General features: G+C 64.5%; 1 protein-coding gene across 1 annotated transcript; it reads right to left on the minus strand.

Moving 5' to 3' along the window:
• Window positions 1-74: 74 nt before the first annotated feature.
• On the minus strand, window positions 75-19,819 carry ASPSCR1 (ASPSCR1 tether for SLC2A4, UBX domain containing). Its single transcript, XM_058659409.1, has 16 exons — window positions 19,664-19,819; window positions 18,392-18,447; window positions 16,666-16,780; window positions 13,991-14,091; window positions 10,847-10,904; window positions 9,832-9,905; window positions 9,256-9,664; window positions 3,310-3,449; window positions 3,098-3,179; window positions 2,609-2,675; window positions 2,463-2,525; window positions 2,298-2,350; window positions 711-762; window positions 469-538; window positions 250-398; window positions 75-167 (listed from the first exon to the last, which is right to left on the minus strand). Exons 1-16 carry the CDS (start codon window positions 19,760-19,762, stop codon window positions 154-156), a joined length of 1,602 nt encoding a protein of 533 aa, XP_058515392.1. The 5' UTR covers window positions 19,763-19,819; the 3' UTR covers window positions 75-153.
• Between the last annotated feature and the right edge of the window lie 5,037 nt (window positions 19,820-24,856).

Consider the following 24,856-nt stretch of genomic DNA (forward strand, 5'->3'; position numbering starts at 1 on the left):
GACGGTGCCCAGTGGGTTGGGGATGCCGCCTGCCTGCGCCGCCGTCGTGCGGGGCCACAGACGACAGGAAGCTCGCAGAGAAACGTGGCTTTATTCCTGCTCGGGTGGGGTGGGGTCCTGGGGCCCAGGGCTGGCTCCTGCGGCTGGGCGCTCTCACCTCTTGCCGGCTGCAGGGTAGACATACGGATGTCACAAAGCTCACGCTCCCTCCCCCTGCCCCGCTGCTCCCCACTCCCCCAGCACAGGCACCTGGCAACTTCAGCCACTTGGGCACCTTGTCCAGGCTCCTCACAGGCTGGGCCATCCCTGCGGCGGGCTCAGGGGGCTCTGGGGCCCCCTCGTCAGCGGCTGGAAGACCTGCCGGTGGGGGTGGGGACCCGGCGGGCCTGGACATGCACCTGGGGGTGAGGGGTGGAGGTTAGGAGCAGGGTGCCAGCTTGGGGAGTCCCGCCCCCCTGCCACACGTACCTGGCCACCAGTGTGTCGGCTGCAGACGGAGGCACACTCTGCTCCAGCAGCCTGGGCTCCAGGTAGACAGCTGCCCAAAGCCAAGGCCAGCTCAGGAGGACACGCCCCACGTCCCACACCCCCTGACAGCCCGGTTAGGTGTGGGAGGGTCTGCAGGGGAGGCTGGCTCACCCCCTGGCCACTCAGGTGTGGTAGGGTCCGCAGGGGAGGTGTGGGAGGGTCTGCAGGGGAGGCTGGCTCACCTGTTGGCTCTTGCGCTCCAAAGTGCACAAGGGCAGCGGGGAAGAGGTTTGCCTGCAAGCAGAGGGCGCTCAGGGGTTCCCAGCTTCGAAGGGCCTCACCCCGGCCCGCTGGGAGCCAGCTACCTGCAGAGGGGCTGGAACACCCAGCCTGCCCCCTAAAGCACACAGGGCTTTGGCCAGGGTTACCCTCACTCCAGGTGAGGGAAGATGGGTGCTACAGGAGCTGTCATGGGGGCGGGTGGGGCAGCCACCCCATTCCCAGCAGTGTTCCCTAGTAGGCGATGAACCCTGCTGTCTTGTCACTGCTGGGGGCCCCCAGGAGGCCTGCACAGCGCTGGGGAACAGTGATGGCCAACAGAGGGCAGGCCCAGGAACCACAGCCTCTGCTCTCGCCTCAGCAAGCCTGGAGGTCTGGGTCAGGAGAGAAGGGACCCTAGCTGGCCCCTGGGACCCGAGCTGCGCCCTGCCCCCGAGGAGGCCTTCCAGGAGTCAGGGCTGGGCACGGTACCTGGTCCTTCCCAGGGTAGGGAGAAGGGGGTGGCCCCAGTGCTGCAGAGGGCAGCATCCAGCCTGGGCACTGCCCAGGAAGTGTCTATGGCCACATTACCTCCCCAGCCACTGTCCAGCCCGACTGCCAAGGCCTTCCACAGGCTGCCTGGCACGAGGCCACTGTCCCCTGCCTGTACCCCAGACTGCAAGGTGCACAGGCCCAGCTGGCCACAGGCAGAGTGCACAGGCTGGGGGCTTGGCCTGAGCTGTGTCCCTGGAGCCCAGGCTCAGAGGGTGGGGCAGCGCCAGGGCCCTGCCTGTACCAGGCCCCGGGTCTGCAGCCCCACAAGGCAGGCAAGAAACGGGGCTAGAGGCAGCAGCTCCAGGGGGTGAGGGCCCATCTGCAGGACCACAGGGGGAACCCTGGGTCCCCGAGCAGCAGCACCACACTCACTCCAGGGGTGACCAGGGCAGCCAGCAAGACAGGCCTGCACCTCCACATCCGGGAAGCTAGGAGCTGGACCATGTCTACTCCTTTGGGGACAGGGAGCAGAGAAGTGGGGTCCCTGAGGAGTACCCGTGCCAGGGCTGCAGGCGGGGGGGGAGGGCCCTCTGCGCCTGTGCCCTCTGGCTCCTAGCACCCTGCCCGCATCACCACTTGCTGCCATGGGCTGGCCCGGACTGGCCCAGACTGCAGCCATGAGCAGCTCTGCCAGACCTGGAAGTCAAGCGGCTCACCCTACTTCCTCCCCCCGTTGCCCCCACCCCGCGAGGCCCTGGGCTGACGGATGAGAGGAGACGGCTACAGCCCGACTCCGTGGGGCCTCCTGCCCAGGGCAGCCAGCTTGAGCCCAGCGAGGCTCAAGGGCTGACATCTGTATCCAGAACAGGCAGCTGGGGGTGAGGGGTACCACAGTCCCTCATGGGGCTGGACTGGCCTCTGCAGAGGGGACTCTGAGGCCAGTGGGACATGGCCGACATGGCACCCAGGGCCCCCCAGCCAACAGTGCCTCCTTTTCTGCTGCCCTGCCTGCCAGCGGCCCAGGAGCCCTGGAGGCCCCAGCTGAGGCCGGCAGCCCTCGCAGCCCCAGGCCATACCTGGAACAGAGTGAGTGTGTGGTCGTCCAGGACCGTCTTCGGAGGAGCAATAACTGTGGAGAGGCCAACCGCTCCTTCAGGAGGTGCCCAAGCCGGTGGGCACCCATGGCTTCCTGGGGAGCCTGCCCCCTCCCTGGGCGGCCCCAGCCGGGGGGGGACACTCACACAGGTGGAACGGCAGCTCGGGGTTCCCTAGGTGGTGCCTCACAAACTCCTGCAAATCCCCAACTGCACGGGAGAGGTGTGCTCAGGTTGGTGGTGCCACCCCACGCCCGACCCCCTCTCGGCCCCTCCACTCCCCGCACACTTGCCTGTCTCACTGGGGCGGAAGAAACCCTGCAGGATGTAGCGGTCAGGGAACAGGACCCTCACGGCCACCTGGAGCAGACAGCGGGCTGGTAAGGGGGTGACCATGCCCACTGCTCTACTTCCCACCTGCTCCCAGAGCCGAGAGGACCCCAGATGAAGCCCAGGCTGCCGGCCTAGCCCCACCTGGTGGGTATCTGGGGTGCAACCCGGCAGGTGAACGCTTTGTCCCCCTCTTCCTGCCACGCCACCTCTCCAACACATGGTACGGCCATCTGCAGCCCTGCTTACCCTGACCAGAGTGCCAGGCCCACTTCCTGAGCCCACCTCTCTGTGACACATGCCTGGGAGACACGGACAGAGGGCCCAACTCCAGCCGATACAGTGGCACGTGTGTCTGAGTAGAGGTCCTCCTCCCCCACACTCCATCCTGCCCCTCTGCCTTTGCAAGAAGGCCAGCTGGGATATGGCCCTGGGAGAGCCCTCGGATGCACCTTGGGGTAGCGCTCCAACTTCTCCTTCATCCGGGCCTCCCTGTAGGCCTTGGTCACCAAGGGGGCTTCTTCCAGGCGCTTCCTACAGTGGAGATGGGAGACAGGTCCAGGGCTCCTGTCAGGGCAACCTTGCAGTCCCCACACCTACCACCACAGCACCCGAGGCAGGTAGAGTGGGAGATGGCACATGGGGGCACATGCTGGGCACCCACCGCTCGCTCTTGAGCTGTGCCAGGCGCCTCCGGACATCATCCACCGTCACCTCAAAGAACTCGTCGGGCAGCTCGGTGGGCCAGGCCTGCAGCAGTTCCTCCAGGTCTGGGTGGTACACCAGGGCAGCCCGGTCCACAGGCTGGGGGTGCAGGGGCCAGGGCTGGGATCACCAGGGCCCGTCCACACTCAGGAGGAGGGCCCTGGCTGCCCAGGGCTGGAAGGGCAAGGGCAGCAGGGCCCTTCCCTGGCACTGCTTCGACCTTGGAGGGGTCTCTAAGCAGCAGGGGCTACCTCGGGGGCTACCCAGAAGGGCTGTAATGACCACAACCCAGGCCCATTGTCCCAGTTGGCATTACCCCTCCTACCACCAGGAACTAGCCGACCCCCCCCGCCCACCCTGGGGACACGGGAAGGGACGTGTCACCCCTAACTGGCATCAACAGCAACGAAAACCACAAGGCAGGGCCCGCTCCGCCCGTGGCGCCCCGGGCCGGCCACCTCCCTGAGGCTGAGGCCAACGCCACCCTGCCAAGCCAGGCTGGCTGAGGCGTCCTGCTAGCCAAAGGGCCTCCCCCACAGGAGGGCAGACCAGTGCTGGGGAAGCTTTCCCAGCCCTCCGGAGCCCGGCCCGCTGCCCGGGGGACCCTGGCACACAGCTGGCCAGCGTCCATAGGATCAACCGTGACAAAACAGGTCCTGCTTGTCCACCCAGCACCTGCTGGTGCCTCCACACCTAGGGCAGCAGTGTGCCCCACACAGCACTGTGGTCCCCTGGCCTCCAGGCTGTGCCCACAGCTGAGGCGCCCACATTCCAGCAGCGCCAGAGCCCACCACAGCTCCCAGGGGAGGGCCAGGGCAGGATGGCAGCCCAGACACAGGTCAGAGGGGGCAGTGGCCAGCTCAGCACTCTCCCAGGCACTTCCAAGGACCCACAAGTGAGGTCACCAGGCCTCCAGGGCGGGACACCACAGTAGCTGCAGCCAACATGACCCCTCATCCAGGACCCGGCCTCTGGCCTCATTCCACTCTGCCCCCCACAAAGGCTCAAGCACCCAGCCAAGGCCCCCGGACTGGGGCTCGGTGCCCCAAATGACAGAGAAGAGCTGGGGCAGGCTGGGGCACAGGCTCAGCCCAGAAGGCTGTGCCCTTGAGCTTGCTGGGGATGGAAACAGGCCTGGGAAGCGAGCAGGCCCATAGTAGGTGACCCAGCCCAGGACGCAGGGTCCAGGAACACAGTGGGCAGCATGCCCCTCTGGCTCCTCATGCCCCTCGCTTTGGGAGACTGACTCCCCGGGATGGGCAGCACCTGTAGCAGGGAGCCCCGAGTGCAGCTCACCGTCAGGGGCACACATGTACATCCACATCACGCATGTGCTTACAACACACCCCCCATGTTGCCTGGGAGGTATCTGGGGGTTTCTGCTGCAAGGGCCCTGGCCCTGCCCACAGCACCTTGGCGGCTCTCCCGGGGCCGCTGCTCAGGGCAATGGTGCTGACCCAGCCCAGGCTGGAGCCGCTCCCAGTGCCCCAGGGGACTCTGTCTCACTGGGTGGGGCTGGGCAGAGCCCCTGTGAGCTGGCCCACACCGCGTGCTGGGTTCAGCTTCAGATCTGGGCCAGGAAGCGGCTGGGGGCTCCCAGCGACCCAAGCCAGGGTGGCCTGGGCGTCCCCTTGGGCCCATGTCTCAGTAGCAGCCTCCTCCAGGGCAGTGGTGCCAAGCTAGGTTCTGACCGCTGGCCTGTATGGGTCAAGCCTGCAGAGGCCTGCACGGGGCCCTGCGGAGTGGGCCGGGTGGACACAGCCTTCTGAGGCCAGGCTGACCCAAGGGACAGGGGACCACAGGCTTGCCAGCTGCCAGCAGATTCGGCGGCCCTTGATGACAGCCACCTAGAGCCAGGGCGGGGGCGTGGGAGGCACTGGGGAGGCCCTGGGAGAGGCAGGCATCCAGCTGGAAGGTGGCTGCAGGCTCTGCACACCCGGCCAGCTAGGACTGGTCACCAGGGAGCCTGTCCCATCCCGGCTGCGTCCTGGCCGTGATGACGCACACGGAGACAACACAGAGGCTCCTCAGAGGTTAGTCCAGCTCAAACTTTCCAGGGTTTCTGTCTCCACCACCGCTCACAGCAGAGGCCCCGCCTGGCACCCAGAGCCTCAGACCTAGGGCAGACCAGCAAGGCTGCACACGGGCCCCCACCCAGGCCACACCAGGCCCCCCACAGCCCCACAGCTCACCCCAGATGTTTGCATGGGAAGCACACAGCCATGCGGGGCACAGCCGCCACCCTGAAGCGTTTCACCCAGTCTCCAGGACTCCTTGTACCAGACTAAACTGCACAAGTCACGTGTGGGGCCCACTCCAGGCGTCCATGGCTCGGGCAGGGGAGGGCAGCTGCCGGCTTCCCCCGGACACTCACCACTCATTCCTAGGCTGTGGCCTCACGCCCCGTGTGCACAGCACACCAACCACGCCCCAGGTCCCCCGCAGGGCACCCCACTTCTCTCACAGCTCACAGCCTTGCCTGCATAGTAACTTGTTGAGGGGTCCCAAGGCTTCGCAACCAGTGCTGGCCTGGCCGACCACAACACCGACCAGACTCTGCTGGGCCCAGGACCCACTCGGTCATCCCCTGGCCGGGCCAGCAGCAGGGCAGGCCCAGGGCCCACTGGCTGCCGTGGGCAGGGCATGGGCACAGTCACTCCAAGAAGGGCAGGGACCAGGGGCCTTTGATCAGGGCAGCCACAGGCGTGGGGGTGTCTGCCGGGAGCAGCCTCCTGGGCGGTACAGGAACTTCAAAGCCGGGGGGCAGGGGGCGCCGGGTGCCGCTCGCCGGCACAGCACCTTCTAATAATTAATGCCTGACTTCAAAGGCAGGCAGCAGCCGCCTGCAAGCCGCCCGGCCCGTGAGGACCTGCCTGGATTTCATCCTGTCTCTCTATTCAATCCAAAACCACACACGGGCACGGCATTACTGGGAGCCTGGAGACTTGCTGATCACCAAAGGGCCCCTTTGAAGTTCCCCTCCCCCCCCCAGGGACTCCACAGGGACACAGAGCAGAGGGGCCGCCCCCTGGGGGCGCTGCTGTCAGCCAGGCTGCGCCACCGCCGCCAGCCAGCTATCCCAGAGTTAGATGAAAGGGCCGGCGGGGCGGAGGCCCAGGCAGCCCCAGGCGGCTCTGCGACCCTGACACGCACAGGGCAGCTCACCCCACACACGCCATGCCAGGAGCCTTCAGCTTTCCCAGTCCCTCCAACCACGGGTCCCCAGAAAGGCCTGGGGAAAAGGGCTGTGAAGGGGCGACCCGCGGCGGGACTCGGGTCAGGCACGTGGCCCCACTCACCTGCTGCACAGGGACACAGGGCACAGCGGTCAGGGCTTACAGGCAGGAAGGCAGCGACTACTCCTGCTATGGGAAGAGCTGCCTGCCCTCTCAGGCAGGTGAGCTTCGTCCAGAAACGGCCAGACCTTGGGACCACGTGACCAGCATGCTGACCTCAGGACCAAGCCGTCAACACGGCCACACAACTGGCGCCCTGACCCAGCACCATGACCACTCCCGACACTGACCACGCAGGTGCCTGAGCTCCGGCCTTCGCCCTCCTACGCCATGGCCCCCCGCACGCCCCGGGAGCCCTGGTGCAGCCCTCTGGTCCCAGGTCGGAGCAGAGGAGCAAGGCCATCTGCTCAGCTTCCTCAGCTGCGAGGAGCCGTGGGGGCTCCACCCAGTCAGCATCCACCCCAACGTGGCCACCGGGGGGGAGCACATGTGAAAATACAGTCACCCAGAAAGGCAGAATCCCCCCAAAAGCAAAAATCTTTTCACAATAAGAAGATGCAGACCCCAAAACTAAGTTTCTCAGGGAAAGAAGGGTCACCTTACTTCAAACACCTAAGGTAGAAGGGAGACCTTGAGGTGGGGGGGGGAACCCCCGAGGTGGAGGGAGAGACCCCGAGGTGCAGAGGGGAGACCCCGAGGTGTGGGAGAGACCCCGAGGTGTGGGAGAGACCCCGAGGTGTGGGAGAGACCCCGAGGTGTGGGAGAGACCCCGAGGTGTGGGAGAGACCCCGAGGTGTGGGAGAGACCCCGAGGTGCAGGGGGGAGACCCCGAGGTGTGGGAGAGACCCCGAGGTGTGGGAGAGACCCCGAGGTGTGGGAGAGACCCCGAGGTGCAGGAGGGAGACCCTGAGGTGGAGGGAGACCCCGAGGTGTGGGAGAGACCCCGAGGTGTGGGAGAGACCCCGAGGTGTGGGAGAGACCCCGAGGTGCAGGGGGGAGACCCCGAGGTGTGGGAGAGACCCCGAGCTGCAGGAGGGAGACCCTGAGGTGGAGGGAGACCCCGAGGTGCAGGGAGAGACCCCGAGGTGCAGGGGGGACCCCGAGGTGCAGAGGGGAGACCCCGAGGTACAGAGGGGAGACCCCGAGGTGTGGGAAAGACCCCGAGGTGCAGAGGGGAGACTCTGAGGTGGACAGAGACCCCGAGGTGCAGAGGGGAGACCCTGAGGTGGAGGGAGACCCCGAGGTACAGAGGGGAGACCCCGAGGTGTGGGAAAGACCCCGAGGTGCAGAGGGGAGACTCTGAGGTGGACAGAGACCCCGAGGTGCAGAGGGGAGACCCTGAGGTGGAGGGAGACCCCGAGGCCGGGCAGCCCCTGCCCCTCCCTGCTGTCCCTGCCTGGGAGCCACTAGGCTACAGGGAGCGCTGAGAGCCAGAGGCCAGCACTGGGATGGACTCCCCACCAAAGAGGCCAAGTTCAAAGTAGACCTGCACCTGAGGAGACAGCATGGTTGCCACACAGGACCCGGCGTGGCACATGGCAGCAGAGACAGTGCCCCTCCTGCAGGCCACTGCCAGTGTCACCCTGCCCCCCAAGCTGGGAGAACACTGGTCATGCCTCATCACCCTGACCTGGGCCCCTCGGGGTGGGGGTGCAGGGGGCGTCCAGAACACTCCCGGCCACACACCGAGCACATCGGGACGGGGCAGGCTCAGCTCCAGCCACCTGCTCCCCCGCCAGCGTCCTGAGCATCAGCCTAGCGGAATCCTCCCTGACCTAGGGCTCCTCTCCAAGGACGTGCCCTCTGCACCAACAGGGCAGCATAACTCACCCTCGGACAGCTCACAGGACACCCCTGCCCACAGTGAAGCCACGTGGTCAGGAGGCCCCAGGCCAAGGGGGAACAGAGGCAAACAGCAATGCAGGCAGCCGTGGCCTTGGGGCTACCACAGCCACACCATCTGAAAAGCCAGAGGCCTAAAGAACCAAGCCACAAGCCCTGGCAGGAGAGTGCACACCGGCCGTGCCAGCAAGAACTAACCCCAGGGCCCAGAGCACGGGCCCCATCTCTCCAGCAGCCCCAGCCCACAGGCCCGTCACTGGCCGAGGGACAGCAGAGGGGACCCAGGACAGACGCTGATGTGCTGGGATGTGGGAAGGCTGCATGGCTGGACCACCCCTCAGAGTGGGGTCCCTGCTCCTGGGAGCGGCACCCCATCTGCCCCTTTCCAGGGATCTCCCCAACTCAGGCTAGGAATCAGAGAAGCGGGGGAGGGGACCCCCAGGCCAGCACAAGCTGGGTACATAAGAGCCAAGTTTGACAGTACCAGTCACACGGGCTCCAGAAAGACCCAGAACCACGCAGGATTCGGTGTGAACTATTCTCCAGGGCCCCACCCGGTGGGACCTTACCACCTAGCCCAGGAGCTGCCATCTGCTCCCGGCAATGGCACACATACCATGATGTGCCCATCTCAGCTCAAGCAGCCTCTGGCCACAGGGGCCCACCTTGGTGCACTCTCCCAAGCAGCACTGAAGGGAGCGGGCAGCTGCACCTGCTGCCTGCCTCAGGACGCTTGGCTAGAGCGCAGCACAGAGTGGTCAGGGGACCCTGCCCTGAGCAGGAGGAGATGCTCCCATCCCCCCGACCCCGCACAGCACGCTCCTCACCGGCTCTGGCTGCGGCTCTTCACCCGGCCTGGACTTCTTGGGCTTGGAGGGGCCCCCAGGACTGGAGGCGGCCTTGGGCAGCTTGGCTGAAGGTGATGTCAGAGGCCTTCCGGAACAGGAAGGGCCCCCCAGCCGCTGCCCCCCGCCAGAGAAAGGCACAAAGGCGCCAGGGCTGGCCTCCTTGGGACCCTGCTTGGCCTGAGCGTCCGCCAGCTTCGGGCCATGTGTGTGGCCGGCCCCTGCGGCTCCTGTGTCCCCCTGACGGCTCAGGTCTCCCTGGATCAGCTCCCCAGAGTTCAAGGGAGGGAGGGGACCGCTGGCTTCGTGGTCCACTGGACTTCCTGGGGTCCTGCTCCTTGTGGCCCCGGGCTGTGGCCTGCCCTCAGTGTCACACCGCTTCATGACAAACCTGCGGGGGAGGGGGTGTAGACCCTAGGGATTCGTCACCTCTGCCTTGGGAAGCTACATCCCTGCAGAGGCTGGGCTCAGGCCCCTGGTCTGTGGTCAGGGCTGGGTGTCCCCTGTCCCCCTTCTGGCTCAAAGGCCATGGCTGAGCCAGACAGTAGTGCCACCTACCTGACAATGGCACTACCCCCCGAGAGGCCCAGCGACTGCAGTGTGGTACTGCGCAGGGCGGCCGCGCCAGTCACCTGTAGGACAGACGGACAGGATAGCGCCCTCACGCTGGATCTGGGCCCTGGTGACCACAGCCCCATCCAGCACCCACCCCACGGGGCCCTGCAGCCAGCCTCGTGGGTGCAGAGCCCTGCCTGGATTTCCCCAGGAGCCACCCCAAAACCCAGCCTGCGCGGAGAAGGGCCCAACCTCCTCCACCCACCCAAACCCCTCTCGGCACCCCTGGACCCCCAGCACCCCCCATGCCCTAAGCCGGCACAGCAGGGAACTGAGCCCCAGAGTCCCAGGTGCTAAGGCCAGGCTCTGGGGCCACCATGAAAGGTGTCCACCCAGTCATGCCCATGTCCTAGTACCCGTGGCCACCGGTCAGGGAGCTGCAGGGGCAATCTGGCCTCCCGACATGCAAGTCAGGCAACGGGTCTGGCAGTAATTGACCATTCAAGGAGCTGCCTGCAGAGGGGAAAAGTCCCTTGGGTCTGGCCACGCACCAGCAGTGGGACCCATGGCTCTGGCCGTGGACACTGCGGAACCACATCCCTCGCGGCCCTGGCGTGGCAACTCCACCTGGCGGCCAGGCAGGGCGCTGGGCCAGGCAGGAACAACAGGCCCCTGTGCCGCTGGGCGCGGAGGGTCCCGCGGAGGGTGCGGCCGTGGCGGCAGGCCCCCGCGCCAGGCCCTCTGCCCGCGCCCGCTGCACTCGGCTGCGAGCAAGATCAAAACGCACAGCAAAGCAAATATTTACTGAAACGAAACCACTTTTGTGACTCTCGGGCTCTGAGAGAAGCTGAAAAAACAAACAGGGCGCTCGGCGGCTCGGCGGCACAGACGGCCGCTCCACTTTTTCCATGGAAAGCCTCACGGCCCCAGCCGCTGCTTTGAAGCCGGGCCGAGGGGCGCGGATTTTCCAGGTCGGAAAGTGGGCTGGGCTGGGGGTGGGGGAGGTGGCGGCACCTACCTCATCCCTCATGGAAACACAGACCGGAATTGCCTCGCCTGGTCGCTGCAGGCACTCCCTGGGGGAGCAAAGGGGTCAGGAACGCCCAGGTCACCCAGGCCACCCCTGCACAACCAGTGGAGGACCCCTCCCCACACCTCCTGCCTTAAATCTTCATCCAAAGTGAGTCCCAGAGGGTCACGGTCCCCGTACCCCAGGACCAGCCACTGAGGGCACCCTGGGCAACAAGCCAGTTCCCAGGGCTGAGTGGGGGTCTCCACCTTCCCCCCGGACCTGGGCACTGCCAGCGACACCAGCTCCCAGGCCCTAAATGGGCAGCAGTCCCACATGCTCATTTCTGGTGCTACAACTGGGGCATCCCAGAAAGGCACTGCTCCATGGCCGTGCCCCTTCTACACAGACTGACCCTCCCTGGCCATCACACACCCTTAGGGCCCCCAGGGGCCACGGGCCACAGCCCAGACTGCAGCAGCAAGCCACGGGCAGCTGGCAGGCACCAGGCATGGGACGCGATTGCACAGGTGACAGCTGACACCAGGAGGCGCCTGGCGGCTCCCTGGACACCTGCAGTCACTCCGGCCTTCGCCTCCAGTGACCACAGCCCATGCTTACCAGCAGTGGGGCAGCAACGTTCCTTAACCAGACACAGACATGACCAGGGCTCTCCCAGGGGGTCAGAGCTCAAACACCCTCCATGGGACCCCAACCCAAGGTGGGGGACAGGCGACTGCCCTCCACACACGCCCGCATACCAGTGAGCAGTGGCCTACAGGTACTGCCCAGGTACTCCACAGTGCCCTCCTCTCAGCCTCAGCCCGCCACCCAACCCTAGGGGTCCACACAGAGCACCCCTCCCCCCCGTGAGCCTGTGGGGGTCCACACAGAGCACCCCACCCGAGCCTGTGGGGGCCCACACAGAGCACCCCACTCCCTGAGCCTGTGGGGGCCCACACAGAGCACCCCACCCGAGCCTGTGGGGGCCCACACAGAGCACCCCACTCCCTGAGCCTGTGGGGACCTGTCCAGAACAACCCTCCCCCTGAGCCTGTGGGGGCCAACACAGAGCACCCCACCCCCTGAGCCTGTGGGGGCCCACACAGAGCACCCCAACCCCTGAGCCTGTGGGGGCCCACACAGAGCACCCCACCCCCTGAGCCTATGGGGGCCCACACAGAGCACCCCCATCCCCTGAGCCTGCGGGGGCCCACACAGAGCACCCCCACCCCCTGAGCCTGTGGGGACCCACACAGAGCACCCCCACCCCCTGAGCCTGTGGGGGCCCACACAGAGCACCCCCACCCTGCCTGAGTTTATCCCCATCTCCACAGAAACGCCAAGCAGCAGAGTGTGATGAAGTGCGGGCCCTGGGTACCTATCCACGTGGTGGTTTGACAAGACTCCAGGAAGGGCAGTGCTGTGGGTCAGCATCCAGGGCCCTCTGCCTGAGCAGGTGGCAAGCCAGGAACAATTGGAAAGGGGCTGGGGTGAGGGACAGGAAGGATCTTCTCCCACACAAGCCTGGGTTCCATGGACAGCTCTCCGGGATGGCCAGCTAATCAAACCAATCAGCCGAGCTGCCTTCACCTCTTCTTCCCTGTGGATGGCGCCTGTGGCTGACAGGGTACTCCCGGCAGCCAGTGGGCTCCCAGTGATGGTCAGGACTGGGCCACATCTGCTGGGATGCCCCCCAACTGCCCCAGAAGACACTGGGGAGCCACTTCTCATATGTCCTGGGGTTCCCAAAGCTGCCCCGGCCTCCCTCATACCATCACCTCACATGGGCCCTATAGGGACCCAGCGTCCAGCATCATGGACACATGCCCACCCGGGACCTGACCCAGGGCAGTACAGCCCAGCCAGGGCATCCCCACTTGGGGAAGCAATGGGGGTGGGCAGCAGCCTGCCATGGACCCCAGCTCTGTCTGTGACAGGAACACTGGGTGCTCACAGGAGGCCAGAGCCAGAGCCAGGAGGGGCCTGGTTCCAGACACCCACATGAGCACCCAAAGGGCTGCCACTCAGTGCGCATGCACACACAGCGAGGCTGCCAACGTGGCCCTGCCACATCCAATGCCATCTGACACCTTCTCCACAGTGGCATCCGGCTGTGGCAGCACAAATACACCTCCCCAATCCACACCCCCAACCAAAATGGGACAGCGCAGAGGTGCAAGAACCCCCTGAGGGACAGCCCGGGGGTGCAGGACTCCCCTGAGGGACAGCCCAGGGGGGGCAGGACTCCCCTGAGGGACAACCCAGGGTCAGGACTCCCCTGAGGGACAGCCCAGGGTCAGGACTCCCCTCAGGGGTGACCCAGGGGGGCAGGACTCCCCTGAGGGACAGCCCAGGGTCAGGACTCCCCTCAGGGTTGGCCCAGGGGCGCAGGGCTCCCCTCAGGGACAGCCCAGGGTGCAGGACTCCCCTCAGGGGTGACCCAGGGGCGCAGGACTCCTCTCAGAGACAGCCTGGGGTCTCAGGAGTGCACACTCGGGACAGTCCAAGATCCCAGTGCCACCCCAGGTCTGAGCACAGTTCCCACCTTAGCTCCCAGAACCCCACAGGCCTGGGGTGTCTTGCTCGGATTCCTTCTGGGGAGTCGGCTCAGCTACTCCAAGAACCCCCGTGTTACTCAGTAAGGCAGGCTTTGGGCCCACACATAGGGCGCCAGTGTGGAACCTGGCCCTGGGTGCCGCAGTGGCTACCACTGATCCGCAGGCACCCCCCGGGGTCACTCTGAGGGTCCCATGGTGCCCCACTCCCAGAGCAGCTCCACTTCCCTGATGTTTCCAGACGTGCCAGCCGAGGGGACCCCTGTGGCATGGGGCTCTGCACTGGGTGGGTTCATACTCCCCCAGGGACCCCAGGAACCCTCCCCAGGCTTGCAGGCTCTCTGGAAGGGCTGGGCTGCCCCTGCCTTGATACCCCTTCCTGCTGACACCCACACAGGCCCTTCTGGCTGGTCTGGAAGCAACAGGTCCAACCTACAACAGACATAGGGCCAGCCTCTCCGAGTGGCATGACCACACGGGGACTTCCTAGCTCAGCAGCCCTGTCCATCTGTCCAGACAGCCCACATGCTGGCCCGTCCAAGAAGATACCTGTCAAGTCCCCTCTGTGCCCCCAGCCCTGGGGGCCAGCACTCACCTGGTGTGTGGAAAGTGGCACAGGAGCTCCCAGAGAGTCTGGCCCAAGCAGAAGGTCCCCTGGAGCCTCGAGCCATCCTCCAGCTGCACGGCGATGCGGACCTGGGGCAAGGCAGGGAGCCTGGTAGGTGGGGCGGCCTCCCACCCTGTCCACAGCTGCCCACTGGCAGGTGACATGTCCTTGGTGCCCCGACACCATGAGCATGTGAGGCAGAGGCCAGCGGTCAAGGCACCTGGGCTGTAGGCTGGAAAGTCAGGTTCCGGTCCCGGCCCAAGGCTCCTGTTCCCTGCTAACAGGAAGGCCGAAGGCAGGCGAAGGCTCAGGGTGCCTGTGGTGTGGTCGCAGGTACCTGGCCAGTCATGTGGTAGACATGGACAGAGCCCTGGTCGCCAGCTTCGGAAGTAAACCAGAGGATGGCAGCTGTCTCGGACTCTCAGGTAATCTTTTTTTTTTTTTTGGTAGATTTATTTATTTATTTTTATCGGAAAGTCAGACTTACAGAGACAAGAAAACACAGAGAGGAAGATGTTCCATCCGCTGGTTCACTCCCCAAGTGGTCGCACGGGCCAGAGCTGAGCCAATCTGAAGCCAGGAGCTCCTCCCTGGTCTCCCAAGCAGATGCAGGGTCCCAAGGCTTTTGGCCATCCTCCACTGCTTTCCCAGGACGCAAGCAGGGAGCTGGACGGGAAGCGGGCAGCCAGGACATGACTTGGTACCCGCATGGGATACTGGCGTGTGCAAGGCAAGGACTTTAGCTTTTGAGCCATAGCCCTCCAGTCAAGTAATTTTTATAAAAAGATTTCTGAAAACTGTATTTACAGTTACCTAAAGTACATTAGAAGGATTTCTACACGAACGTCCCCCAGAGGAGCACAGACCCGAGGGGCGGTTGAATCTCTTCTTGTTCGTCCCCGATTCCCCCCTCCGCTGCAAAGGAACAGGTTCCAGGGAAGTGCTGCCCACCTACTCACCAAGCATATCTGCATGCCCCACCTGCCCACCGAGGGCCACGCCAGCTCACCTGTATGGCCAGGTTCTAAGTCCTGGTACATCTTGCTTTTCTGGCTATGGGCTGGATGTAGGCTCTGTACCCATGCTTCCTGGTAGGAAACTACGTTCCCTGAGGTGGCAAGGGGAAAACCTGACCCCTGGAGGGAAGGAGCCCCCCCCCCGCCTCCACAGTGACGCCAGCCAAAGTAAACCCCCACACCTGCAGAGTGAGCTATGCCAACCTCTCTTCTCAGCATGTCCAGGTCCCTGCGGGCCTGACGCGGGAAGAGAACACAGAGCAGTATGCCATGGGACCTTCCCTCAGCACCCCTGCAGGCTGCAGTCCAGCACCACACGCTGCCCACCACCCCTGCACCCCAGGAACCCCCACAGGACTCAGGGTTCCTTCTCGACAGCAGTGTAAGAATCTTAGCCACAGGGCCTGGCATGGTGGCCTATTGGCTAAATCCTTGTCTTGCAAGCACCGGGATCCCAAGTGGGCACTGTTTGTGTCCCGGCAGCTCCACTGCCCATCCAGCTCCCTGCTTGTGGCCTGGGAAAGCAGTCGAGGACGGCCCAAAGCCTTGGGACCCTGTACACGTGCGGGAGACCCGCAAAAAGCTCCTGGCTCCTGGCTTTGGATCGGCACAGCTCTGGTCCTTGCAGCCATCTGGGGAGCAAGCCAGTGTTTCTCTCCTTCTCTTACATCTGCATTTCCACTAAAAATAAATAAATTTTAAAAAGAACAAAAAGAACCTCAAGCACTGTGGGAACAGCTGGCGCAGGGCAGTGCCGCCCCGCCTGCCTGCTACCCGCTGGACAGCTGTGGCCACGAGAGCCGCACCTCCCAGGAGCAGGTGGCAGGCTGCCCTCCGCCGACGCAGCCCCAGCTGCCTGTGCGGCCAAGACCAGGCACGGCGTGCAGTCGCCCATGCAGGTGGCAGCACACGGGCCCTCTCCACTGCTCCCCAGAGAGCTGCAAGCAGGAGCCCGAGCGGGAAAGGGCTGTCCCAAGTGCCAGGCCACACGCCTGCCACCCACAGGGTCACCAAGGCTGCAACCAGGCGGGGGCACAGGGAACAGGCCACAGTTAATGCTTCCACCTGCAACAACTCCCTGAGGGTCCCCCCAAATCTCCAAGACCTACAAGCTATCGGGAATGGGTGGCCCAGCAAGGCGCCACATCCCACCCCACTTCCAAGGCAGCAGGAGGGAGCACCGGCTCCTGGCCTCCGGGCAGCGAAGCAGCAGGAGGCGGGCTTTCTGTCTCCCTTCTCTCAGTAAATTTGCCTTTCAAATTAAAATAAATCATCCTTACAAAAGAAGAAAGCTAGCAAAGTACAATGGGGCTAACTCAGGGCTGGCTCTGGGGAGGGGAGGGAGGCAGCCCAGCCACCCTGTGGGCAAGGGCAAGGGCCAGGGCCACTTCGCCCGGCATGTACACAGCGTCTCAGGTGCTGGGACACTGTGCCCCGAGTCAGGCCACATGCCTGCCACCACCCAAAAGACGACATGATGAGAGCAGTGAAGGCAGGCCAGCCATGGCCACCGTGCCCCTCCCACTGACACTGCTGGCCACCGCTGGCCACCCCGGCTCACACCCACCTGTTCTGGAGGAAACCCTTCCCCACCTGTCCCCTCCGACAGTAGCCAGCCTCCTCCAAGCAGCCTACCGGTCACCCTACCGTGTTCTCTGGGCCCTCGCGGCTCCGTGAGACCGGTACCATCTCCAGCTTGGCATTGTTGGGGAGGTTGGCAAATCGCCATTGCAGAGAGAGGTCCAGCACGTTCCTCTGAAACCTGCAGACACACAAGGCACTCAAGCCTGCCCAGCCTCGAGGAGCGAGCGGGCTGGGGGCAGCGGGCAGCAGCACAGCCGCCAGGAGCCAGGGGCTGCTTCTTCAGACCCAGAGAGCCCCTGGGGGCCACGGACACAGGCCAGAAACGTGGAGCTGGGAGCCATCGGCTGGGTCACTGCTCCACTCGGAAGGCCTCCAGAGGGCTGTCCTAGAGGACGGCCAGTAGCCAAGGTGGATGGCTCTGTCTGCCCCCCGGGAGGGCTTGTCAGAGGCCTCACCTCTGGTGGGCGGCCTGCGGCTGCACAGGACACTATGGCGGCCAGGAGACCCTCGTGGGCATGCAGTGCAGCAGCCACGTCACTCCAGGGACATGCCAGCTACCTGCCAACGCAGGACTGCGCCTGGGAGCAGCAGCTGATGGCCCAAGACCTTGGGTCCCACCTCCCACATGGGAGCTCCTGGCTCCTGGCTGCAGGCCATATGGGAAGGGAAGCAGCGGATGGAAGAGCTGTGTGTCTCCTCTTCCTTGCTGTCAAGTAAAATCCTAAATAAATTATACATTTTTAAAAAGCAGAGCCCGGCATGATAGCCTAGCAGCCATAGTCCTCGCCTTGCATGTGCCGAGATGCCATATGGGCACTGTTTCTAATCCCAGTGGGCCTGCTTCCCATCCAGTGTCCTGCCTGTTGCCTTGGAAAGTATTGGAGGACGGCCCAAAGCACCCACATGGGAGACCTGGAAGAAGTTCCTGGCTTTAGATCAGCTCAGCTCTGGACATTGTGGCCACTTGGGGAGTGAGTCAACAGATGGAAGATCTTCCTCTCTGTCTCTTCTCCTCTCTGCCTTTCCAATAAAAACAAATAAAATCTTAAGAAGGGAAAAGTGATGTCCGCTGAACTCCTGAGCTCTAATCTTTCTCTTCTGCTTGTCTAAGAGTCCGACAGAGGTCCAGACCCCGCCTTGCTCCTCGGCTGCCCGCATCAGTCACGGCCGCGCCCTCTGAAGCCCAGGCCCAGGCCTCCCACGAGATAGCCAGGTCAGAGCCAGGCACCAAACCAGGCCTCCGTTGAGGAACACAGGCACCTCTTGTTCTCACTCCCAGGCTAGGGACCAGCCCCCTTAGCAATCATCCCATGGAAAACTGGGGGTCGGGGGACCCGGCAGGAGAGAACGCGTCCACTTCGGGGAAAGCACCCCACAGTCTGGGCCCCGGGGGGGCATCAGGCACCCCGGCTCCATGAAGGGACTCTAGGCTGCCAGGTGGGTGTCAAGGGTGGGACAGGAACTGTGAGGCTGAGGGAGGTACCGAGACCCCCACAGGTTCCATGCCAACACTTCACCTGGCCCACGGGACAACCAGCGAGTGGAGCTGGCACGGGCAATTGCTCAAGGCTGACCGACTGGCCTCCCATAGTGGAAAGCCCTCCCTGGGCACCCCCACAACACCCTGAGCCAGGCTGGGAGAGCAACATGGCTGTGCCCCTGAGGCAGGGGGCCATGAGGCCACCATGAGCACAAGCCTTTAAAGAAAAAATGGAGTAGCCCCCACCCTGCAGGGGTGGAAGGGGGAGCTGACTCAGGGGGCCCCTCCAAGCCAGCGTCCCATACTCACTTGAGGTCGTACTCATTGGGATTGAAGTCCTGCCTTCGGCATGCATCCTCCAGGACCTAGGGTGCAGGGTAGACACGACCCCTCAGGCAGCAGCCAGCCAGGGCAGAGCCAAGGTGTCAGCCAGTCGGCTCGGCTCGCAGGACAAACCCACACCCAATGCCAGGCACGCTGCCCATTTCACCCCTGCCTCATCGGGACCCCGTCCAGCTGGAGCCCCAGCGGGTCCCAGGGTCCTGACTCTCACAGACCTCTGCCACCCACACCTTTGGATGCCCCTCGCGCCCACACAGGCGTCCTCTTCCCCACAGTTCTCCACACCCAGACTGGGGGTCAGCTGTGCCACATGGTCCCCAAGCAGTCAGGGTTCAGGGCATGCTCCATGGAGGGCACACGGAGCAGAGGGCACAGCGCACTGAGGGGGGTACATGGGGAAAGGGCACAGGGAGCACCCGGAGCAGAGGGCACAGCGCACTGAGGGGGGTGCACAGGAGGAGGGCACAGGGAGAACCCGGAACAGAGGGGGAGTTGCACTGAGTGGGGTGTGGGGAGGGAAGGGGGAACACATGGAGCAGGAGGCGCAAGGAGGGGGCCCACTGGGGCAGGTGCGGAGTGGTGGGGGTTGCACACAAGGGGGGCACATCCAGAGGGGAGTGCACACATACCAAACGACGCACAGAACGGAGGACACCAAGAACAGAGGAACACATGGAGTGGTGGGCGCATGGAGTGGGGGGCAGCGAGCAGAGGGGCCCACACATGAAGGGGCACACACAGCCAGGAGCGCAGGGAGCAGGGTGCCGAGTGAGAGGGGCCAACAAAATGCGGGCGCACGGAGGGGGACGACACATAGCAGGGGGCCACACTTAAGGTCACACACTTGGGGCGCACACACAGCAGGGTCCCGCACTTAGGGGTTCACACCTAGGGTCCCAGACTCGGGGTCCCACACTCAGGGCCCCACACTGGGGATCCCACTCGGGGTCCCACATTTAGGGGTCCCACACTCAGGGTCCCACACTCGGAGTCCCACACTCGGGGTCCCACACTCAGGGTCCCATACTTAGGGGTCCCACACTCGGGGCCCCACACTCAGGGGCGCACCGGGTGAGGACACGCCCCTCGTCCCCGAGGTGGGCGGGGCGACCGACCAAGTGCCCGCTCATTGGCTGCCCCGGGCGCCGCCCACCTGAGCCCGCCCCGCAGCCCAGCTCGAAGCCCCGAGGCCAACCGCGGGGTCAGCGCACCCGCCCGCCCGCCCGCCGGCAGCCGCACCTGCAGCAGCACGGTGCTTGGCGTCACCTTCACCGTGTGGCGCCGCCCGTTCGGGGCCAGCACCGACACCGCGGAGCCGCCGCCCGCCGCGGCCGCCATTTTCCGCTCACGTGACCGCGGCAACAGCCGGCGCCGTCTTCCGGGCCCGCAGGCCCCGCCCCGACGCCGCTGTCTTCCGGATCCGCAGGCCCCGCCCCCTGCCCTCAGGCCCTGCCCTGACGCCGCTGTCTTCCGGGCCCGCAGGCCCCGCCCCCGGCGTGCTGGCCCCGCCCCGTGCTGTCTTGGTCACGTGAGCGTGGCCTGCAGTCCGTGGACCCTAGTGGCCCTTTGGTAGCCCTTGGAGGCCCTTGGAGGCCTTTGGTGGCCTTTGATGGCCCTTGGAGGCCTTTGATGGCTCTTGGAAGTCTTTGCTGGCCCTAGGAGGCCTTTGGTGGCCCTTGGAGGTCTTTGGTGGCCCTTGGAGGCCTCACGGTCCCTGCTCTCCTCCGCGCTGTGGCGATCCCGGCCCCATGTTCTGGACCTGAAGTGGGGAACGGACCCGCTGGCCGGGGTAGCGGTTGAGGGAGCTAGGGCCCTACGGGACCATGGCCACCTGGTCTGCACAGTCCCTGGAGCCCAGCCCAAGGCCTGGGGACTGACTCCCGTCTCCCCTCGGGCCCCCTGGCCCGTCTCCCCTTGGCCCCCTGGCCAGGCTGGCCCGGGTCTTGCTGGTGCTGGCGTCCACTCAGCACTGGGAGATCTGAGCACTCACAGGCACCTGCCCGATGTTGAAGCAGGAGACCGGGCCTCTGTTCCTCCCTCTGTGGACAGGCTCAGCACTGGATCTGCCTGGACCAGGTGTCTGGGAGGCAAACCAAGGGTTGGAAATCTGCTGGTCCTCAGTAACTCTTCCTGGCCCAGTGGCTCAGCAACTAAATCCTCACTTTGCAAGTGCCAGGATCCCATATGGGTACTGGTTCAAGCCCCAGCTGCTCCACTTCCCATCAGCTCCCTGCTTGTGGCCTGGGAAAGCGGACAAGGACGGCCCAAAGCCTTGGACCCTGCACCCGCGTGGGAGACCTGGAAGAGGATCTGGGCTCCTGGCTTTGGGTTGGCGCAGCTCCGGCCATGGTGGCCACTTAGGAGTGACCCAGCAGGTGGGAGATCTGTCTGTCCTTTTCTCACTTTTTTTTTTAAAGATTTATTTATTTTAATCGGAAAGGCGGATATGCAGAGCGGAGGAGAGACAGAGAGGAAGAGCTTCCGTCCACTGATTCACTCCCCAAGCTGCTGCAACAGCCGGAGCTGAGCCATTCCAAAGCCAGGAGCCTCTTCTGGGTCTACCACACGGGTGCAGGGTCCCAAGGCTTTGGGCTGTCCTCGACTGCTTTCCCAGCCACAGGCAGGGGCTGGAAGGGAAGTGGGGCTGCTGGGATCAGAACCCTTTAGCCACTAGGCTATCATGCCAGGCACTCTCCTTTACTAAATCTGTCTTCCAAATAAAAATAGCACACACACCCCTTTTTTAAGCCTTTATTTAAAAAAAAATGGAAGAAGAAGAAAAGAAAATGCTTCTAGCTCCCAAGGGGCCAGCTCCCGGCCTCCTGGGCCAGCTCCCAGCCTCCTGGACCATCTGGGCCAGCTCCCGGCCTTAGCCCAGCCTCCGGGGCCAGCTCCCGGCCTCCGGGGCCATCTGGGCCAGCTCCCGGCCTTAGCCCAGCCTCCGGGGCCAGCTCCCGGCCTCGGCCCGGCCTCCGGGGCCATCTGGGCCAGCTCCCGGCCTTAGCCCAGCCTCCGGGGCCATCTGGGGCAGTGAAGCAGCAGAAGGACAACCTCTTACTTTGTCATTCTGCCTTCCAAGTAAATAAGTGAACAACCCCTTTCCTAGAGCCATAATGTCAGACGCTCTGCATGCTGCCCCAGTCCTGCCCACTCCCACTCACCCCGGACGGGCACTGCCTAGCCCTGCCTGGCAGCCTGCATGCCATTGACAGGACAAGCATGCATGTGGCCACGTGGCTTCAGGTGGACACTCATAGTACAGCCTCCTTGTCCCCACTGCCCCCTGGGGTACAAGGGCCTCCCCCAGGGGGTCCCTAGGACAGCCTGGAAGGACAGTTTGAGCAGGTCCATGGCCCTACCTGCTCTCACACTAGCTGACCACACCCAGCCGGCCACGCCCAGATGACCACACCTAGCTGATCATACCCAGCCGACCACGCCTGTGCTGACCACACCCAGATCACCATGCCTGCACTGACCACACCCACCCGACCACAACCAACTGACCACGCCTGTGCTGACCACACACACCTAGCTGATCATACCCAGCCAACCACGCCTGTGCTGACCACACCCAGACCACCATGCCTGTGCTGACCACACCCAGCTGACCACACCTGTGCTGACCACACCCAGCCGGCCATACCTGCGCTGACCACACCCAGCTAAGCCTGTGTTTGCCCTCCTTCACCTCTAGCCCCCAGGGAACTGCAGGATTGTGGCTGGCAGCATGTCCCCTTTGGACTGTGGCATCTTGGCCCGCCCAGAAGCCTCAGCTGGGTCACCCAGAGCTGCCCGGAGCTGGCCTGTGGGGCCCCAGCATCAGGGCTGCATCCTCCATCTCGGCTCTGCCTGCTTCTTTCCTCTATGCCTCCTGTCGTGTCTGGGCTGCCAGTGGTCACCAGGGCACCTTGCCCCGTGCCTGAGCTGCCCCAACATGACCGTGGCCCCTGGCACAGGGCAGACAGCTGGGCAAGCGCAGGTCTCTGCTGCTACCTGCCCAAGCAGAAGACACCACAGTCTCTCAGAACCAGAACCTGCCCCCTGGGCAGGATGGGCACCCAGGGGACCCAACCAAGGAGCAAGCCTCCACGGGGAGCACTACCCTGGGCCCCTGGGCACTGCCTTCTGTGGGCTCTGGACTCAGGAGCAAAGGCAGGCGGGAGGGCCTGGGAGGACCAGGACAACCAGCCGCCAGCCTCCCTCCCACCCCCTCCCCGGACGGCCGCTACCCAGCTGTTCCCAGGATCTGCTTTGAATTAAAGTGGCATGGCCCTTTAAAGGAAGCATCCGCCGCCCCCTTTGATGTCCCTGGCGCTGGGAGGTTCCCAGTGACAAGATCTGAGGGTTGGCCTCTGCCTCCCCAGAGGCCACGTGCGGATCCCTGGCGGAGGGAGGGCCAGCCCAGGGTCACATGGCCCGGCAGCTAGAGGATCCGCTGGGGGGCCAGGCAGTGGGCCAGGCTCTCTGCCAGGTGACCCCGAGCCCGAGCCTGCCAGCCCGCAAACAGTGCCCTCGTCCCCAGGGCTGGAGGGCGGGCCTGACCCTGTCCTCCCCAGGACATCCAACTCTCCCCACTCCCTGGCACCCAGACAGCTCTGTGGGGTGGGGGAGCAGCTCTCCCGTCAGGGTTCTGAGTTCAACCAAAGGGGGACCTTTGCTGCCAGACACAGGGAAGGGGCACCAGCGGGAATGAGACAAGGGTCCGACTGCAAACCTCAGCCTTGGGGCTCGGCCGCCAGGTCCCTCCACCCCACCACCCCACCCCCGCTGAGATCAAGACCTGCTCCCCGCCCGGCGGCCAGGTGGCTGTGTGAGACCAGCACGCAGCAGCTGGGCCCCAGACGCCGGGCTGGCTACAGCTGGTACACAGCGGCCTGGGGCGGCAGCTGGCCACACAGCACCAAGCAGCACCCCGTCCAGAAGTGCTGAACTACTACCCACTCTGCGGCCTGGTCTCCCCGTGGAAGACCCCAAGAAGGGTCTAAGGCAGGCCCCCTCCAGCACACACTGCCACCTGATCTGACCGGGACCTGCCCCCAGCCTGTGGCTCAGCCATTGGTCATCTGGGAGCCCAGGGGCCACAGCCCGAAGGACATCTGAGGAGCCCTAGAGGCTGCGCGCCCCGAGGGCTGGTCAGCACAGCGTGACCTGGGCCACGTCTCTGGCTGCACGTGCTGTCATGCCTGACGCCTGGCGACCCGTGAGGCCACATGCACATGGAGCTGGGAGCCAGGGGACCTGGACCCAGGAGTGGAAGGGTGGCCGGGCCCTGACACCTGCCCTAGTGGCACATGGGTCAGGGTGGTTTTCGGTGTGCACAGCCAGCCCACCAACACCTGGCCCGGCGCCCAGGGACTCCTGCTGACCACCGTCTACCAGGCCCATTGCTGGGTGCGTGGTTTCTATTTTAAGTGAATGCTTTGGGCCTGTGTCTGTCTGCAGTGGATGCCTCTGCCCCTGTGGACACTCACATACAAGCTCTTTGTTTTAAAAAAGATTATTTGAAAGGCATGAGGGGGAGCGCAAGAGAGAAATCTTTTCCTCCTTGGGGACTCGGTCCGATGGACGCTGGGCGCCTGGTGCTCCATCGGGTCTGCGGCGCGGTGCTGGGGCCGTGCACGCACCTGGGCCACGCTCCTGTGGCTTCGCAGGTGCATCAGCAGGAGGCCGGGTGGGAAGTGGAGGGGGCAGGACTCCGGCAGGTGCTGCTATGGAGATGCCAGCCTCACAGCTACACTGTTGCACCACCACACTCTGGCCCCACACGCAGGCTTCCATCTGGCCACCTCTTCTCGGGGAGTCCCCAGCGTCTAGGTGGGAGGATCCATCCTACACCCCTACCAACCCTGTGTCTCCTGCTCTCGCTACCAGCTACCCCCAGAGGCTGCGGGGTCCACAGTGGTCACGGTTCTCCTGGTGCCGGGGGCCTGGCCACAAAGGTCGGCCACCTGATGGCTGGAAGGACCCATCCTTCCAGGAGAATCCACCGGCCAACACAGAAGACCGCTGCGGGAAGCAACAATTGTGAGGCCAGGGCGCAGATGTACACAGCCCCGGGGAGCCGCAGCCTTGTGGGCGGTAGGTGCGTGGCGGCGGACAGACGGCAGAGGCAGGGCAGGGTGGCTCTGGGAGAAGTACCATGTAACGGCCAGTGTCCGCTGCTCACATTGGACCAACTGCAGCTCATTGGGGGTACCGTGTGGGTGAAACAGCAACGCAGCTGACCCCACAGCCAGGCCACTGTCATCCCACCACCCTGCTTGGAGGCGCCCCAGCTCCAGGAACCCTGAGCCCTCACAGAGGTGAAGCCAGGGCCTACAACAGGAAGAGGAAGTGGAGGCACCAAGAGGCCAGTATGACCCACAGCCCCAGGGACGTGCAAGGCCGCACAGCCAATTCTGTCTGGGGGCCTGACTGCAGGCACGTGCC

The sequence above is a fragment of the Ochotona princeps genome, unplaced genomic scaffold, assembly GCF_030435755.1.
Source record: "Ochotona princeps isolate mOchPri1 unplaced genomic scaffold, mOchPri1.hap1 HAP1_SCAFFOLD_1606, whole genome shotgun sequence".
Lineage (NCBI taxonomy): Eukaryota > Metazoa > Chordata > Mammalia > Lagomorpha > Ochotonidae > Ochotona > Ochotona princeps.